This window comes from Vicugna pacos, chromosome 24, assembly GCF_048564905.1.
Source record: "Vicugna pacos chromosome 24, VicPac4, whole genome shotgun sequence".
Taxonomy (NCBI): Eukaryota; Metazoa; Chordata; class Mammalia; order Artiodactyla; family Camelidae; genus Vicugna; species Vicugna pacos.
Window position 1 is genome coordinate 25,591,188 of NC_133010.1, and position 19,066 is coordinate 25,610,253.

The 19,066-nt window shown below is 46.7% G+C and overlaps 1 protein-coding gene across 6 annotated transcripts in view; it reads left to right on the forward strand.

The window, feature by feature from the left end:
- The window catches only part of PTPRM (protein tyrosine phosphatase receptor type M), a 643,552-nt gene that overhangs the window by 453,223 nt on the left and 171,263 nt on the right, over window positions 1-19,066 (forward strand). For all 6 annotated transcript variants that reach the window (XM_072949242.1, XM_072949243.1, XM_072949238.1 and 3 more), the window contains one exon: window positions 4,284-4,416. In XM_072949242.1, coding sequence (XP_072805343.1) covers window positions 4,284-4,416 — 133 coding nt within the window. The remainder of the gene's footprint in view (window positions 1-4,283; window positions 4,417-19,066) is intronic.

Sequence of the window (19,066 nt, forward strand, 5' to 3'; positions counted from 1 at the left end):
TTTCTTCCCACTGCTCTTCCTGGGTGTCAGTGTATCTCGCTCCTCTTCCTTTTTCTGGTCTCTGCTCAAGGGCTACCCCCCACCCCCATCCATGTCTTTCTCTGCAACATGAACTCTGACTGACATCCTGCACACGGTACCCTCTGCTCTGAGTCTGTCTCCCGCAGGAATCTAACTTCCACGAGGACAGAGGCTTTTGTGTGACCCAGATGCTCACTGCTGCGTTCCTGGAACTGCACACGTAGCTGGATGCTCGATAAATACTTGATGACGAATGCTCCCGATTTCCCCCCATGCAGGGACAGCCTGGCCTGTCCGTCATGCAGAGGTCCTGGGCGGCCACGCCCCTGCCCTTCCCTCTAAACCTGCTTCCCGTGTTTCTCAGGAGACACTACCCTGGCGCTGTGGGCTCAGCCTCTCCAGGCAGGGCTGACGGTCTCCACGTCCCCCTAGGCTGGCATCCGTGTGTCTCTGGGGAGTCTGTCCAGCCAGCTCAGTGGGCAGAGCTGGGCCAGGCCCTCGAGTCAGTGACTGAGTCCACCCAGTGCGCAGCCCAGCTAGCAGGTCATTTTGTTTTACATCCAACATGGGGCCAAGATGGACTGTTGAAAACCAACCAAACACTACACAGGGTCATCCTTCTCTTTCTTGTGGGATTTTTCACATTAGATGGTATATCTGGAACCTTAAATAATGCAGGTTCACTGGAATACCACCCTTTAAAACAAGCTTTTTTTCTTGGTCATTAAAACAATACAGAGCACCCGGAGCTGTCACTGAGCATCAGCAGCAGGATATCTGCAGATTCCGCTCTGTATTCCAGCAGCCTCTCGTCCTCCATCCCCTGAAGTATTTAGCTTATTCATCACTGTAATCAATGTCTTCAAGTCTAGATGATGCCCCCTGTTAAATGCATACATTTGAGTTTATTCTCTTTAAACGGAGCTAAATGTGTGGTCAACTCTAAGCAAAATGCGCAGTAGAAGAGAAAAAAAATGCTTTTCCATGAAGAACTGAAATTTATACCAAAAGAAAAAAAGAATAAAAGTTTGTAACATTAGAAGCCTGGCAAGAAAATAACAAGACAAAGGGGGAAATATTATAAAAACAACTCTTTGGCCAAGCAGTTTGTAAATTATAACGTTAAGTTCATAGATGTGGTAAGGAAGGGAAAAAAAGCTAGCTGTTGGTTGCAACCACATTCTGTCACAAAGTATCCTCTGTCCGAGGCCAAGGCCAACTGACAGCTCATGGCCACATATTTCCAAAGAAACAGAAGTGGAGAGAAGAGGTTGTGTGGCGGGAGGACCGAAGGGAGTCCATCATGGGCAGGACTCGGGGCGAGCACCCGGGGAGGGGCGGGAAAGTGTGCACCCAGAGTGAGCCTGTGACTAATGGTGCGCCCCCGTGAGGTCATCCCCAGGGCCTGACTGACTTCATCCCAGCTTGTGATTGTGTCCCTGCCTCCCCAGTGGCGTCCTAAACCCAGACACCAGGACCAGCCGCGTCACCCAGGCATGCCGCGGCGATCTGCACAGGGAGGGTGGCTCACAGACGTGCCTTTTTGGCGTTGCTCTCCAACTTTGCGTGATTGCTGCCCTCATCACATTGCACTTGTTTCCCGCAGTGAGAGGACACCTCGTTTTCTTGACCTGCGATGTGAAATGTGTTAAAAGTAAGTGCTGCAGAGTGAGGCTCCTGAGCTCACGCGGCTGCACAACACCCCTCTGGGGACGAAGGGCTGCAGGGGCGGCCCTCCCCTGACTCAGGCTGCAGCCTCCTGCCGTTCGGTGAGCAGAAGCACATGTGTGACCATTCACAGGACAGGCTCTTCTCTTAGTGTTTGCGATGTATGTGTTGCATCCGTGTGCAACACGGATTTTTTTATATTTAAATCAAGCTAAATCAAGTTTTTCTAAATAATTTCCTTCCCAAGTGTTGTATTTACTGGCGTAATTTTGTTACAAAAAATACTTGGAGAATCATTTATTTAGAAAATATCTTTGGCGAAGGTAAGGAAGGGTAGAGCTCCTTGGTAGAGCGTGTGCTTAGCAGGCACAAGATCCTGGGTTCAATTCCTAGTACCTCCTCTAAAAATAAATAAATAAAATAATGTTACCTCCCCCCACCCCCACACACAAAATACATATATATTTGGCGAACTTGCAGTCTACACCCAGTGAGATAAACGGAATGGTTCCCAATGTGCTAACATTTGGAAGAATAAAACCAATTTGGTTTTATTTTTTAAGTTTTTTAAATTGGATTTAAAAAAATCAAAATTGGAAACCATTGGCCTTTTTTCTGTCTTCATGAATTTGAAATATGTTATTTTTACCTCTTATTCATCTTTTAAAACATACACATTTTATCTCTAAATTTTTCTTAGCATTTTATTTAAAGTAACAATATCCTTTAAATCTACCACTGGGCTGTTACAGTCCAGTGGCATATTGGAGTGGTACACTTAAGATATAATTACAATTAACAGGTATGCACTATTGTTTATAAAATACATAAACAACGGGGACTTACTATACAGCACAGGAAAGTATATTCAATTTCTTGTAATGAGATATAATGTGAAAGAATCTGAAAAGAAAATATATCTGTATGTATGTGTATAACAATTGAATTGCTTTGTGGTATACCTGAAACTAACACTGTAAATCAATTACATTTAAAGAAAAAATAAAATTAAAGGAAAAAAAAGATGCAATTACAATTAAAAAAAACAATAAACGTTTATATTTTCAAGATTTATCTGGACAAATGTTTGAAGGATATCATTCAAACAGAATAGCAGGACATCCTCTTGAAGTGGTCAGAAATAAAAATGGCCGGTAAAGGGTCACTATATCCAGAAGGCTTTGCATTTAATCAGGTGTGACTTTCACATCAGAACAGCCATCATTACGACTTGTCACTCTGAAAGTGCACATAGGGTGGAAACTCAGGTGATAGTGGCCGTCGGTCTTCTGCCTTGTGTTGCAACCTGGCCCTTACCAGCTCCATCCATCTGACGGCCACAGTTCTGTTAGGATGCAGAGTCTCCTATAAAATCATCATATGAGCAGCTTTTACAAGAAACTGTGTTTAGTTTCCAAGTGGAAACAGATGGGAAGCTGTAGCTGACACCCCCATCTCTCTGTGATGACTCATCGTAGGGTAAACCTGTCTGGTGTGCATGGGGCACAGCGATGGTGTAAGTTTTTCCAGAATCACATGAAGCATGAATGGGAAACCTAGTGGAGGGCAGAAAGGGCAGTTACCGATCGTCAATGTTGGCTGCATGTTTTACCAACAAAAAGGAGAAGAAAATTCTAACGTGAGAAATGTGGACCTAAAATCCCTCCTTACCTGTCTCCCTGGGGAGGGGACCTGCTAGCTCAGATGCCGAGGACTGTCATGTTCTGATTAAAAAAGGCAGAAGCCCTGAGAAGAATGGATCCTGTGTAGCGAATTGAACATTGCATCCCTCCTATTTTTCATCCTGAACTCATTTAGCAGAGGAAATGGATATTTCATCAGAAGTAGAGTTGACATTCCATCACATTATACCGTAAACAGGGACAGGCGGTGCTGGGAAATGGGGAGGCCGGGGAGCTAAGACAGTAGCCACTGGTTATCTCATTTAAACAGATACGAAGTGTGGGTGCCAGCAGTGTGACCAGCAGCCGCTTCCCACTTTGTGAATAAATTGCTTAGAAGGAGTCTTTTGCCTACCAGATGTGACCTAGATTTAAGTTTTCCAAGGCAGGGTGGGGAACAATCTCTATTGTGTTAAAAAACAATTGCTGGTGAAATGCCTGGTGCATGAGCTTATCTCCCTCCTCCAGGTGTTGGGGCTAATATGTTCTGGAATTACCGCTTCGTTTATGAAAAATAATTGGGGAAAATGTTCCAGCAAATCAAATTTGGATAAAGCCTTCGGCGAGCTAGTGTGGTGTTAGCACGTTTTTAAAAGGCAGAAAGAGCAGGGAGCCAATAGAGATAATAAAAATATTTTTAAAATGGTGTTTGAAAAGAGTCTCTTATAAAAGGGTCAGGCGTGGGTGGGCTCTCTGACTTGTGCTGCAGTTGAGTGAAATATGAGAGAACAATGCGACCAATTACACCCCTTTCAGCGCCTAGGAAAGCTGTTGGAAAGAAATCAAAGCCCGTCTGTCTGCTGGCTCTGATAAGTCTCATTACTCTGTTCAGTGCGGCGACACTTTGAAAAGGTAACATCTTTATTCTCTCTTACCCACCGTCTGTGCTTTCCCGTTTCCTCTCCCCTTCAGGAGCCGCCACTCCCAAACCGGTCCCAGAGCCCGAGAAACAGACGGACCACACGGTGAAGATCGCCGGGGTCATCGCTGGCATCCTGCTGTTCGTGATCATATTTCTGGGGGTCGTGCTGGTGATGAAGAAAAGGTGAGACCCTGACTGTTGTCGCACATGTGCTTCTGTCCCCCTGCCTGCCAGGGGGCTCCTCGTGTGTGAAGTTATCCTGTCGTTCATTTGGCCTTGCTGAGCGAGTCACGCCTGTGACTGAGTGTTCGCATTCTGCATCGTATGTTATCCAGGAAAAAATTTACAGTACACGGCTGGGATTGCGTATGAACATGCAGGGCGTATCCGGTCAGCTTAACCTACGGGCGTGCGTCTTCCTGCAGGTCGATACGTAAAGCTCAGTAGAAGGGGTAAAATCCTTTATTTCCCAGGAAACACTTGGTGCTCATTACCAACACACCAGGTCCTGAGGACACACGAGAGAAGACCTTTCCTTGTCATGATAGTGGAGGTGGTGATGGGGACGGAATTCATTTGGCCGATGCTTTGTGAGGGCACCGTGCTCAGGTTAAGCAGCCCAACATCCCGGGAGAAAGGGCCACTCAAAAGACAGCCTGACAGAGGCCCAGGGCACCCGGACAAGAAGGACAGGCATTTTGGATGTTGTGTGGTTGCCCTGTCCAGCCAAGGGTGGTCGAGAGCAGAGAAAAACAGATAATACGACCATAATAAGCAGTCCTCACCTCCAGTGCTTGAGAAATATGCAGTGTCTTTTGTCTCGTGGAAATGAATGGACACTTGCTTAATAATAGTGTTCAAGTTCTGTAAGAATGGTCAGTATAAAAATGTAGACGGCAAGAAGCGAGAAGATAAACGTTCCTCTTTTTTATGTAGTTTAAAAGCTGTCATGAAGTGTGAGTGAGGTCACAGGTGGCAGGAGGCGTTGGCAAAGCCAGGTCTTGAAAGTCTTGTCTGGCCATCTAAGGAGCCGGCCTGCTCACAGAATCCACCGACGGCCTTTAAGCGGGTGGTCAGGCGATGTACTTTTTATCTTAGAAGAATCACTCTGGTGTTAGGGCTGAGTGCAGCGAGGAGAGAAGAAGACTCGAGCTGGGAAGACCCACTGAGTGAAAGTTAGGCAGCTTGAGAAACATTGGGAGGTATGCTTTGTTTTTTGTAGCCCTTTGGAGACGGAATCTGAGGGTGAGGAAACAGTTTAGAAAGACCCTGGGTGCTCCTGGGGCAGTGAGCGGAGGTATCGCCGGTCCTCAGAATGTGGGGTGTGTGGGAGGTGGAACACGCACGGGGAGCGAAGGCAGAGAGTCTGGCTTTGCACTCCTCAAGGTCACTCCTCCTGCAGCGTCAGGTGCGCGTGTCTGCTGGGCAGTCGGATAGGCTGGTGTGGACCAGGAATAACGCTTTCCACTGTCGAAGTCATCCACCTGTGTCCACTGAAGCCAGGGGCTTGGACAAGGTCACTCAAGGCTACGGTAGCATCAGAGGAAGGGATGGATGGCGAAGGTAGAGCCTTGGGTCACAGCAGTATTGAAGGGGTGAGTTAATACCCAAGCAGACGGACGTCTGCACGCATCTCTCCTCGCCTCTTCCTCCTCTTGACGCTCACTACTGCAGTTGCGCCTCGGGTCAGACCGCGGTGTCCCAGCCGCGTGGGTCACGGGCGGCCTCCGTCGTTTCACCCTCCCTCCCCACTGGCCATCCACCCCTCTTCCTTTCTCTTTGCTCACACATCGTTTAGTTTCTCTCCACATTTTTTAAAAAATCTTTCTACTGGCAATGAGAACTTTTAAGATCTGAGCACCTTTCAAGTACACAGCACAGTGGTATTAGCTATAGTCACCATGCCTTCCATTTCCTCCGCAGGACGTCTGTGTTTTATCCCTGGGCGTCTGCCCAGTTTTCATTCTTTTTTCTTTTCATTTCACTCCTCTGTAGCTTCCTCTCCTTCACCCTTCTTCTCTGTGTATCCGGCTGGCAGTCTCTTTGTCCCTGTCTTCCTCCACGTCTCTGTCCTTTTTTCTTCCTCTTGTATTTCTCTGTCGCCTCCCATACATTTTTCTCCTAAATGTTCCTCAACTCTCCTCACCTCGATGTTTAAGTGGAAAGCTTATCTTTGGTACCAGGGGATTGTAGTTTCTCTCAATATGATGCAGTATAATTGCTAAGCAGCTGTAGGCCCTTCCATGCCTGGATATGCAACCTGAACATTTCGGAGAGTTGATTTGAAGTGGTGGGAACATGTTGGAGTTTGGTGTCATCTGGCAAGCTCTCTGAGGAATAGCCTGAAACTACTGATCGAACTGTCCTTGTGACCTCAGCTAAATGCTAATTCATCTTCAAGGGTCTGTTTCTGCTGGATTAGTTCATGACTCTACCTTGGACTCTCAGGCAGTCATGGAGGTTACATTATAAATTATGCATTTGAAGAAATTGCCTGTGGTAACATACGGCCTTGATACAACTTTAGACTAACTACCAATAACTCATATCAAATTTACATGATTATTCTCTAGATAATAACCTGAAAAGGGTTGTTTTCACAGCATGTGCCACCTTCGAATGTGCCTTTTCTGAAATACAGAATCCACTCTCTTGTAAGGCAAATCTTCCAGTATTCCATGCCCGCAAATACAAAGCTTGTGAGATTTTGATGTGAACAGTCGTGCGGTACAGGTACACACTGTCATCTTTCACAGAAATTCTGTAAAGTCGTTGTTGAGGGTTTTCCACCCAAACTTAAGTCTACGATCTGCAGTGTGTTTTTAAACAGAACAGTGAAAACGTGATTGTAGCCAGAGATAAGTTGTCGAGAGTTACTGGCACAAGCCGCACTGGTTACAACAAGGCTGAGTTTAGGCTTGGAATTCCTACATCTGCATTTTAGCGAACTTTGTGATTCTGAGCTTCTCTGGGCCTTAGTTTAAATTTGCTCTTTAAATTGAGCAAATTGAACTAGGTGATCTCTGAAGTTCCGCCCAACCCCAGACTCTCGGGTCTTCTATTTTGTAGCAGCCGGTGGCGACCCTACTTTGCGGTTGCTGTCCTAGGAGCGCAGTGGGGGCTTCTTCCTGTATCACATGCTGGAAACACGCCCAGTAGCTCCTCCAAAGGCTCTCTTGGTTCAGTGGATTCCAGTCCAGGGGACGGATTGGTGAGGGGTTCATCTTTCAACCACACATCTCCCACTGCCAGCAGGAGGCGCTCAGCTAACAAGGGAGCGACAGGGAAATGAAATGAGGGGAGGAGAGAGTGGGCCGGAGAGAACTGGACTTCAGGAGAGAGTTAGTCATGTCTGCAGGTTCGAACCCCTGCTAGTCAGACTTGGGGATCCACTCCCACGTGGGCTCGTTAGCCTGTGTCTCCTGTGCCCACACGACTCTGAGACGCCAGCACGAGCGTGTGCTATTGATTGTAAAGACAGACTGGGCTCTGGGGAAAGTGGGTGAAACAAATGCACCAACATTTCTGGAAATACAACTGGAAGTCTGTCCTGCCGGGGAAAAGCCAGCAGTGACCATCTGTGTGGGTCAGCGTGCCCAGCCCCCTGGGCCTGAGCGTCTGGGAGAAGGAACAGCAAATTTCATTAGAACGTGTTGCCTTCTGAAAGCCAGGCCTTCCCTAAAAATTAGTTCCTGAAGGGAGGCCTCGAACAGAACATGTGGCGTCTGCTCAACTCCTGCTAACGCGGAATCTTCCCACATCCAGGGCACAATGGCTAAAGCCCGACGTGGCCATCAGTTCTGTTTGGCGCTAACATTTTGCTGCCTGTTTATGAATATTAATCCATTTGAGCCTTTCCTGGACTAACAGAAATGTGAAACCTCTTCCTTAAAAACAGTTACAAAACCTTGACTTTACATTTATTCTTATTTTATTCTTTAAGCAAAACAATTTCTTATTATCTTCCCCTTCCCAGAAGTACGTGTTCTTTGAAGAGTGCAGTGTTTTCATGCAACAAATGTTAAGAAGGGGGTGTCAAGATAAGTATCTATGAAATGAAATTTCATGCAGAGCCCCATGACAGCATGCTCTCAAAATTCACATAAAATAAGAGACACTTAGTTTTCAGCATGTTTCATCCCTGTACACTTCCATAAATTTGTGTAACTGAAAAGACCTGCATTTTCCACATTTTTCATAAGGAATCATTTATCTCAATAACATGTTTGCCAGAACTTGGTATACAAGCACCATCGATTTTTTTTTACCCTGATTAATTATGTTTACTATTGTTTCTAAAACTGCTAGAGATATTTTAGAAATTTGTATCAATTACAGTAGTGTTTCTATCTCGGTCATTCAGTAAATAGAAATTATGGAAATGGTGCTAAACGGAAATAATTAGAGAAGTATACATTCTTGGTCAAAATAGCAAATGTTGGCCATTCTACTCCAGGAACACCTGTTACAGGCACAGATGACCAAACCCCAAAGCACTGTCCGTGCGTCTCCTGTCCACAGCACGTTTTGACAGATGTGCATTTTGCAACTGCAGCGTATGTCGTTAAATGTTCAGCACTGTTCTGTTCGCTTTAAATAGTACTGGTACTAGCAAGGAAAAACCTCCACAAAATAGGAGGTATTTCTGAAGACACCGTGAAAGATAAGCTTTCACAGAGATGCCTGTAGGCTGGACTGGGGGCAGGCTGACATTAACTGCAACTCTCCCACTGTACGTGTTTGCACTGCGATGGGAACATTTTTCCCACTGTGGTTAAGTGAGGGTTGTGTGTGGAAAATGTCTTAAGTCTGGACACAGTATGCGAAGTCCTGTTTCAAAATCACGCCTTCTGAGACTACACTGAGAAAGTCACGGGTGGACTTTTTGGGTGATTGTTTAGGATATGTGTGCTTGGTCGGAGCTGTGTAAACAATAATCAGAGGGTGAGATTCCCTACTCCAGCCCCGTCTGCATGAGTGAACCAGGCTGCATGGGTACACGGTTAGCTGTGGAAATGCCATCCTAATAGACCAACTGGCTGGTGTCTCTTAGCTTTCTGGGTGGTAACTGAATGGCTCCTGGTGCAGAGGTAAATTAAATTGACCTCCGAAAGGCGTCTTCTAACCTGGACTTCCTACAGTTACTCTAATAGCTCCCATATTAGCACTATTTCTGGACTCCAGCTAATGGTTTATTTAACTGTGTTCTCTTAAGGGTTCTCTGAGAGCTCTCTATAAAGAAGATTTTATTTTAAAAAGGAGGGTAGGGAATGTAAGCACCATTCCTTTTATTTTATAGGAGGAAAGTGTCAGAGAATAAGGGGCAGCCACTTGGGCTTTGGAATCTCACGAATCTGGGCTCCTTACACAGGGGCTCCTGCTGTCCCGGGAAGACTTGGGATATGGGAGAATACTCTCCAGAGAAGGAAGCCACATCCTGGGGCGTGAATACTGCCTCCCTCGGGGACTTCCCGCTGAGCCCCAGAGCCTCCTGAGTGGGCGTGGCCTGGGCACTGAGTGTGGATTCTTTGGGTGTCAGAACCGGTCAGACTGAGGCCCAGTTTGGGGTCAGCGGTCTGCCTCCTGGGGTCAGAACAGAGGGCGGCTTCACTCTCTCCAATGTGCTAGCAACGTCTACTGCGACTCCCCAAGCCTGTTTTAGATCCTCTCAGCCCTCGACCTCTACAAGCAGGTCGGGATAATCCTGGGGGTGTCTGGAGTGTGGCGCCTCCTGCCATGTGACCAGGCACAGCGCCGAGCCTGCACACATTGAGCGGGCTCTCTCCAGCCATCTGAGGCACAGCTGTCCCAGTGATGCCTCACTGAATGTCCTGTAACTTCCCATTGCCGCCTATTTTTGTCCAGTATCCAGCAGCGTTGCTTACTAAAACTTGTTCTTTCAGTGGCTCTTACCTGTGAAGTTCAAGTCTAACCGTACCTGTAGGGGGTTGCACGTTCACCACTAAAACTGACCGTTCTCCATGGCTGGTATCCCCAGATGTGTGTGTTGACGTCCCTAGCTTAGTCCCACCCAGGCTCTTTGAATTCTGTAGCAGGCTTGTATCTGTTCAAGTTGACGTGACCTCACTTTCTGGGATGTGACCTCGCTTTCTGGCTCACAGAAGAAGAAGCACCCATGAAAACTGAGCATGTTTTACTTTGGATGATTTTTTTTTTTAAACCTGTCATCTTGGTCAGTGAATCCACGAGTTCAAACTTAATGTGATCACTTCTTCAGTTCTTTCTAGTTTTGTATAAACGAGTAAGACAGTAATGAAAAATAGAGTATAGGAAATACTTACAGACATTAAAAAAAAAAAGGTAGGCCAACGTCTAACCTGACTTCTTTAGGCAAAATTCATGGTCCCTCTTCTCACATAAATTGAAATTTCTTTTTAACAAGGAAAGGAATTATATCTGGAATCTTTAATTTAGGTTCCTTTATGGAATATTACATAAAATTAATTTTTGAAGAAGATAAAGAGGATCTACTTGCTAATTAATAAAGGAATGCTGGTTTCTGATGTTTGGTGTATCTTGGCGTTACAAGATGCGATGCCCTGTCAAGTAATATACTGACTAACAGGAAAGGCATGGTTTTGCCCAGTGTCCTCACAAAATGGCCTTTTAAAGTGCATAGGGCCTCACCGGTCAGCTGGGAAGTCGTTTTTGCTGTTATTTTCGAGTACACTGTTTCCCTCTTGGCCCTGCTATGGTGGGACTACGGTGAAGCTATTTTTTAGGGGTTTTACTGCAACAAGTGAAACGGACTCGTTTATTAACTTCAACCTATTTCAATTGTTGTGTAAAAACAGCACAAAACAAAAATTGGCAAACATGTAGTCGAGGTTATCCTGTCTAGGAAAGGCCTCCTGCATCTCTCCCACGCCCGCAGGCATGAACACAACTTTGTAAAGCTGACGATATTCCTGAGATGACGTGGAGCAGCAGCCTGGCGCCAGGATTCCAGCACGGACCTGCGGCCAGTGCTTTCCTCACCTGCCTCATTGCAGTGCGCAGGGCGCCCTCCCCGCACATTCAGCCTCCTGAATTACCACCTGCCACTTCTGTTAGATTCTAGCGCGTTAAGGGCCATGATGTGATCCCAGCTAATCCTCTCCGACACCCCCTCTCAAACCTAGCACAGCCTTTGCTCCTAGTGGACACATAGTGTGTTCAGTAATTAAAGACAGAAAAGCACTCCTTTAGTGCGGGCCCTTCATTGCAGCCTTGGACTTTGAATTCTTGGCTTTTTATTATTAGGGATATTTAAGTTTTATAAGATGCTTTATTAATTTTTCCATACCTTAGGTTTTCTGGTGAACTGATTCCCTATTTAGAATAGTATGAATTTTTAAGATCTGAATAACAATTATTTAGGTTTTTTATTGATGTATTATAATAGTTTAAATGAGGGGAGAGGGTACAGCTCAGTGGTGGAGTGCATGCTTAGCATACACAAAGTCCTGGGTTCAATCCCCAGCACCTCCGTTAAAGAAATAATTAGATAAAAGTAAACCTAATTGCCTCCCTCCCCTGACAAAAATTTTTTTAAATAAAAAAGACAATTAAAACATTTTAAAAATTAAACATTAAAATAGTTTAAATGAATAGGAATCTATTTAAATTCAGGTGCAGCCTAATAAAAGGAAAAATGGGTCCATAACTATCATTTACTTAAATTATTGCTCATTTTAAAACCACCTCTGAAACTTTTTTTTATAAATAGTGTACCTCTTTGCATATTTCTCACAAGTAACATCAATGGAGATAAAAATTATTGTCTTCAAAAAGTGCATAGGAGCCTCAGGGTGAATTTTTCTCTATATAGCGAGCATTGGCCCTACGTAAATGAAAATACCCAGTTTTCCGGGCCTTCCATTCACTGGGTTTACAGTGGAAACGTTCAGATGTGCTTCGTGGTCCTTCTACCAGGGCCCCCACGTGGTCCTCCCATCGCCAGCCCCTCAGCTGCTTAGAGCTCTCCCTCCGCAGCCTTCAGCATCCTTCCTGCGAGTGTGTGTGATGAGCAGTCATGACAATCACTGGCCCCCGTCCTTACATCAGAAGAAAATATGAGTAGAAACAAAATCAGGAAGAAGCCATGTACTGAGCAGCGTCACGTACGTGTGCTGTTGCCAGGAGCTATCAGAGTGTCCTTCATCCTCTTACCAGATTCTCTAAAAGCCTGGGTTGTGGGTTTGGAGTCAGAAGTCAGTGGTTGAAGAAACTGGCCGCTCTTCATGGAGGATTGGTGCCTAATGCCTAAGTGTGACCCTCACCTTGACTAAAAGGGAAGGAGGGAGTCTTAGAATATATTCAGATCTTGAAAACAAAGTGGTGACATTGCATCAACTGAAATTGTTCACTCGGTGACTGTCACCTGGGAGTTGCCATGTCCCCTGCGGGGACCCTGGGACACAATGAGGGTGTCTTCATGGAGAATTGTTTGATTGTAATTGCATCTGTTGACCATGTAATTTGCAGTTACAACAGCCAGGGTTTTTCTTGTGTAATTTTTCAAGGTAGGACTGACTGACTCAGAGTTCTGGTCTTAGAGGTCACAGGGTAATGGTCACAGTCAGAGTGGCCTACGTGACCGAGGTGGCGGGGGGGGGGGCTCTGGTGGAGAGTGTGTCTGGAGAAGGCGTGGCCTGTTCGGGCTCCGGCGGGCGTGCCACCGCGTTGCTGTGTTCCAGCGGTCCCGGGTCCGGTCTGGACCCCGCTTGGGCTTGACATCGGGCTGCGGCTGTGAAATGTTCTGCTGCTTCTGGCCGCAGCAAATACTGGAGCTCCCGGGCACCTTAGCAGACCTGACCCCGCAGCCCGGCTGCCCGCTGCTTGGCCGGCCTCCGGCCCCTTCTGAGGGACCCCCGAAAGCCTTGAGCCTCTCCGCGGCCACACCTGCCACACTCTCTCCGGGGCCTGGGCGACCCACTTTCGTTCCTTGGCAGGAAATTGCTCAGGTGCCTTGGGTCCCCAGCCTTCCCTTCCAGAGCGGTTTAATTTCCTCCTGTCTTAATTGCCGCGCTGGTGCCTGGACTTAAACGACCCATCCATTTGGATCTCCAAACAGACTCTGACTCATCTTCAAGCTCCTCCCTAAATTCTAAAATGGTGATTTTTTTTTTAACCTGGAACTTTGAGGTGCAAGCCTGATTCTGTAAACCTTGCCTAGGTTTAGATTAAGTCTAGCTTATCGAACATCCCCTCACATGGTGACATGCCCATCAGTGTTGCCGTGGTGCGGTCTAGGCTCTGTGTCACCTCTGCGTGGCCACCCACCATTCACAGCTGGTACCCAGGCTGGTGGTGGTTCCTCCCAGCAGAAGCCTTCCAAGCCCAGAGCCCTGGACAATGTAGTAGCAAAGCCGTGCAACATAAAGAAAGAAATGTTTCTTATCCTGCTGCCTTTTTACGTTTATGACCTACACTGATACAAAGAACAACGGCTACAAAATGTAACTGGAGTTGTGAGTCACGAAGTAAAATGACGATTCATTATGTGAACGGAGAAACCAGCTCTAGGAAGAATGTGCTTGATCAATGAGCTTCATTAACAGGTTCCCAGTTTCAAGGGTCAGAATTGTAGATCTGATGCTGTGCACCGTGGCTCTCCCCACTGGTGTTCAGGCTCTCTTCCTAACACAGAGCGTGAAAGGGCATCGCCAACGATTATTTTAATGCCATGTGTTCCATGACTTATAAAATTCTGAGTTCTCAAAATGTCTTTTAATTACTATCCTGACCGGTGCATTAGCGTCAGCATCTTTTAGCTTAAACTGAAGGCACTCTGCAATCATTTCTCTTTCAGCTGGAACACTGCTCATTCTAGTGATAATGTGCAAAGAACCTACAGTAATTAAACGGGAGTTCCAAACAAATAACAAACCCAGTGAAACTGAGGCGAAAGAAACAGCTGTAACAAGAGACCCATCCGCTAAGAGGGAAGCTAAGCAGGATATAGAGAAGCAGACTCGAGTTTGGATCCTGGATGATGTTGCCTGTGGTAGCTGGAGGGGCCGCTGGAAGGGAGGGAATTAGCCGAGGCGTCTCTCCCTGAGTTAATTTTGTGATTTGGCAAACACAACCTGTTAAACTTATTTCTCTGGCCACCTGCAGTCCCTTTTCTAAGTGTGCATGAAATGAAAGACTGACTGAACTGGCACCCAGAGATGCAGCCCTGCTGATTTTATTGACAAAAATGTATTTCTACCTATACACCCTAAAGAAATGGAAGCAGGGACTAAAACAGATACTGGTACACCCATGTTCATAGCAGGGTTATTCCCAGTAACCAAAAGGTGGAAATAGCCCAAATGTCCATCACCGGATGAACAGACAAACAAAATCTGGTGTCTCCCAACAGTGGAATAGTATTCATCCTTAAAAAGGAAGGGCATTCAGACACAGGCTGCAACATGGATAAACCTTGAGATCATTATGCTGAGTGAAATAAGCCAGTCACAAAAATAATAAATATTATATGTTTGCACTTCTGTGAGGTACCTAGTGTAGTCAGATGGACGGAGGCAGAAAGGAGACTGGAGGTGCCAGGGGCTGGGGGCCTTGGGGGATTATTGCTTAGTGGGTGCAGGGTTTCCGTTTGGGAAGAGGAAAAAGCCCTGGAGATGGGTGGTGCTGATGGTCGCACAGCAGTGTGAATGTCCTTAATGCCACCAAACTGTACACATAAAAATGGCTGTTAATAAATTTTGTATCATGTATATTTTAACCAGTTTTTAGAAAAATGTCCTAACATTGGCAGAGGAAAGAAGTTTAGACAGCTTTTGACGCACTGCCCTCCCAGGTCTAACCAACGGTCAGCCTTAAAGCCTTAGACCAGCCCGTGGCCTGGAATCTGGGCACGCAACGCAGCGTCTGCCTTGTGGGCCATTCAGCCTGGACAGCTGGGAGGGTTACTTCGTCCAGCTCCGAGCAGGAGGACACTGATGTGAACGTGCACGTTTACCTGGGGCCAGGCGGCCGCAGAAGCACATCCAGCCACAGTTAGAGCACACAGCCCGAAGTGTTCCTGCATCGTTACTGACAGCGGTGACATCAAGAAATCCAAATTGCCTTCAAAAGACACCTCCCGAATTGTCACCATAACACCCCTAAAGCCAGATAGGACGGCCGACAAGCTGGAACCAGCGGAAACACGTGTGCTCAGACCCCTGGGAATGCACTGGTTATTTCGGTCATAAAGGGAGAAAACAGCATGCCCGGTGCCTTATTTTCAGACACCAGAGAGCGGAATGTGGGCAGCGCTGGGCGATGGCCCCCACAGCTGTCGATTTTTGTATTATCTTTCCTAGTAACAGGGACTCTGCCCAGATCACCTCCAAACAGAACATGAACATGTCTGGGGATCTAGAAGCTCGTGTGCTCCAAGTACAATCCACGTCGCTCCCCTAGGCAGGCTCAGAGATTGTGCAGCCTCAGTGTCGTGAGCTTGGTTGAGAAACAGGAAAACAAACAAAATAAATTCTGTGTGCACTGCCTAGAATGTAGGGGCTGGCGTTCCTCTAAGCTGAATGAAGCTTCAGTCGGCAGGTCCTGAGTTAGCCTCTGGTGTGCCTGTTTTTAAGTAGAGCAGACCTGGTGGCCCCCAGGTAACTGGAAGCCCTTTGAGGGCAGGAGCCGTGGCTTAGTCCCCTCTTTCCCTCCCATTCCTCTCCTGGATGAGGCAGCTGTTGGCTCTGGCCAACGGGAGACCCTGGTCGCTCCTCCCACCACGCAGCCCCGCCCCCAGCTCCTCAGAGGAGCTTAGCTGACTCCAGGCTCCTTACTTCAAGCCATTACAGGCAAGGAAGCAGTCCTTTTCTTGCTCCTCACTCTCTTCTTCCGAACTACAGCCTCCCTTTTGTAACTGGAGTCACCATGAAGGTAGCAGTACCCCTGACTGGAATTTTACTTGATAACCTAAGATGAGGCACCATATGTTTATGTATGTTATGTGTGCCACCTGTAGGAAACTTCTTACACAGCCCATCCTTCCTCCAAACAAGTTTATTGACCAGCAGAGATGATGACGACCGCCAAAAAGATAAAAGTAAGATTTACCTTGAGTAATCTAAATTACAAATAACACATCCATGAGTGAACATGAGTTGACGCCTCTAAATTGTCATTCCATTTGTATTAGTTGTTGCTTATTTAATAGCAGTGGTGATGATGTTGATATGATAGTGATGACGGTAGTGATGATGATGATGGCGGTGGTGATGATGGTGATGATGGTGATGATTATGGGGGGAGGAGGACAGCAAAGAAAAATTAAGCAGTTGTTTCATACGAAGCAGTGTTACAAGTTTTGATGAATGTTATCACAGTGAGGCCTTGTAGCAACTCTGTAACATATGTACCATACATAACCCTGTTCTTACAGTCAAGGAAGCTGAGACAGAGAAAAGTAAGTTGTTTATAGTCCATGAGTGACAGAAGCAGAGGTGAAGCCAGCCCACCTGTCTCCAGAGCTCCATTCTGAGCCGTTCTGGCTCTTTAGCTGAAATGAAACAGAAATAGAAAAAGATGGACACAGTGTCTACCCACTGGGCTAGAAGGAAGCTGCAGGAAACCCCTGAGCTGTACTGTCAGCAGCATTCCCGTATTTCTCACCCCAGGCGTTTGGTGACTGAAGAACATTGTGCCCTGCATGAGAGAGGAGCCCTGCAGGGCCAGGCGGGCATCTTGGAGCTGCCCCCGGAAACCAGCTGTCACTTCAGCTCAGGAAGCAGAGAGGGGACCAGGGTGACTCGGGCTCCTTGGGAAGCCTTTGACAAACCAAGCATCATCTCAGTGGACTTGAAATAGGCCACCAGTGAGTGACCACTTCCAGGCCTGAGTAATTTTCAAGCCTTGTGGTCCACATATGGTAAATATCCAAGTGGGTTCTGCAGCCTCTGTCACCCAAATGCAGTGAATCCTTGGCTTGGAAATCCTGACAGCTGCCCCCACTTCTAGCACATATGGCATTCGGCTTGTGAGTCCACCCAAAAGCCTGTGGTTGTCACGTGTGCACTGCATCACCCTGGAGGGCCCGGCTGCCGCTTCTCGGCACCGCCCCCGTCAGCTGGGCTCACCTTTACAACCGAAGTCCACAATTTACATCTGTTCCCAACCCACTGAAAAGACTAGGACTTGAAGCTCCAGCTGTGTTCTCACTTGTTAGATCTCAGAGGAGAGGGGAGGCCATGAGGCCGTGGGGCCCAGTCGCTCGCTGGTGCTGGTAGAGGCAGCCGCAGTTCAAAGGCGAGCAGTCTAGTGTCCTCAGTGGAAAAATTCCGTCCAGCGTGAGGTCTGAACTGTAGCCCGCCAGGCACAGGCTCTCAGAGTGGGCTGGCCAGCCCTCCAGTCAGCAGCAGGCGAGGCTGGCCGGCGGTCCTGATGTGGATGGATGTGATACGACGGCTCTTAGTTGTTGGTCTCTGCGGACAGAGTGTGGCGCCTGATACTGAGAGATACTACCTTCCAGTGACGTAGGGAAATGGGATGGTAAGCCTTTCAAGTGCTTTACCCGTCCCCACTCTGGCTGGCATGGAGGCTCGAAGATGACTTTCCTCCAGCTTCCCGCTTGCGCATGCTGACTGCCCGCTGTAAGGGTCTGCCTTGTTTTATTCCCTTCTGCTGGACAGGGAGCCGTCCACACTGAGGATGCTTCTAGCGCTCAGCTAAAAGCTTTCCTGGCATCTGTATCTATTTCAGCATGATTTCACAGTGTTCATCTTAGTCTGAAAGGCCTTTCCTAACAGCTATTACAGATTTCAAATGAATTTGATGAGGACATATTTTCATTTTTGACCCTGTCTCATCTCCATTTGATGCCAGACTGCTTGGTTTTCACATTAAACCTGGCAACCCCGAGCCGCTTTATAGCCAAACATGAGTAATAGGAAACTTACGGTAAGGTCTTTATAACATCGTTTGTGATTCTTACAAAATAGGCTTTGAAGGGTCATCATAAATATTTTAAATTGAACTCAGCAAAAATAAACGCATAACCCACATTTAGTGCCTGCCGTGTTCTCGGTTTTCATTTTTTCCCCTCCCTCTCACTAGCAGATTTGCTAAATTTGGTAATTTGCAGACTGTTTCTTCTGCATTAGGGAGAAAAATAAGCCAGTGCCATATTCATTTTTCTTAAAATAACTGTTTTCTAAAGTTCCCTTTATCAGTAGAATCAACACTCAATTATTTGTGTTAATGGAGGAGAGAGAAGATTCAGATACAACAGTGGATAATCGCAAATTGTTTACAAGGGTAAAAGTGCTGAATTCTGTGAACAAAGCTGATCCATGGGCCACTTACCCTTCTCTTACTAACTGGCGCAGAGCGGCTTTAACCCGTGCAAATCGCCATAATGACAAATACCACCGCATTGGATTCCCCTTCACGGTGGCCTGCCAGTTGTGTGTCCAGCCTGCCTAAAGCACAGACCCCCGTCACCACAGCTAGTTTATAAACAGTGAGCCAGAATCCTCTAGTACCACACGTGGAGGCTCTGCTGGACTCAGAGGAAGAAGTTAAGTAAAATATGTGGCCTTCCTGTTTGACTTTGGAATTAAATTTCTCTGTAAATATATCAACACCCTTAGCAATAGCTTCCTTAAAGAAATATTATGAGTGCATGGGGGCAAAAATGAAGACTGAAAAGGCTGAATGTCACCGACATATCAGAGAGAGGAACACAAGACAATGGGCAGAGTCCTATTCTCTCCCTCCTCTCTGGGTTCATTACTGTCTTTTCCTTCCCCCAGAAAAGTTAATTTAGAAAGTCCTGTTGCAGTGGAGGACAAGCACATGTCACAGTGGCTGCCCCCAAAGTCACACC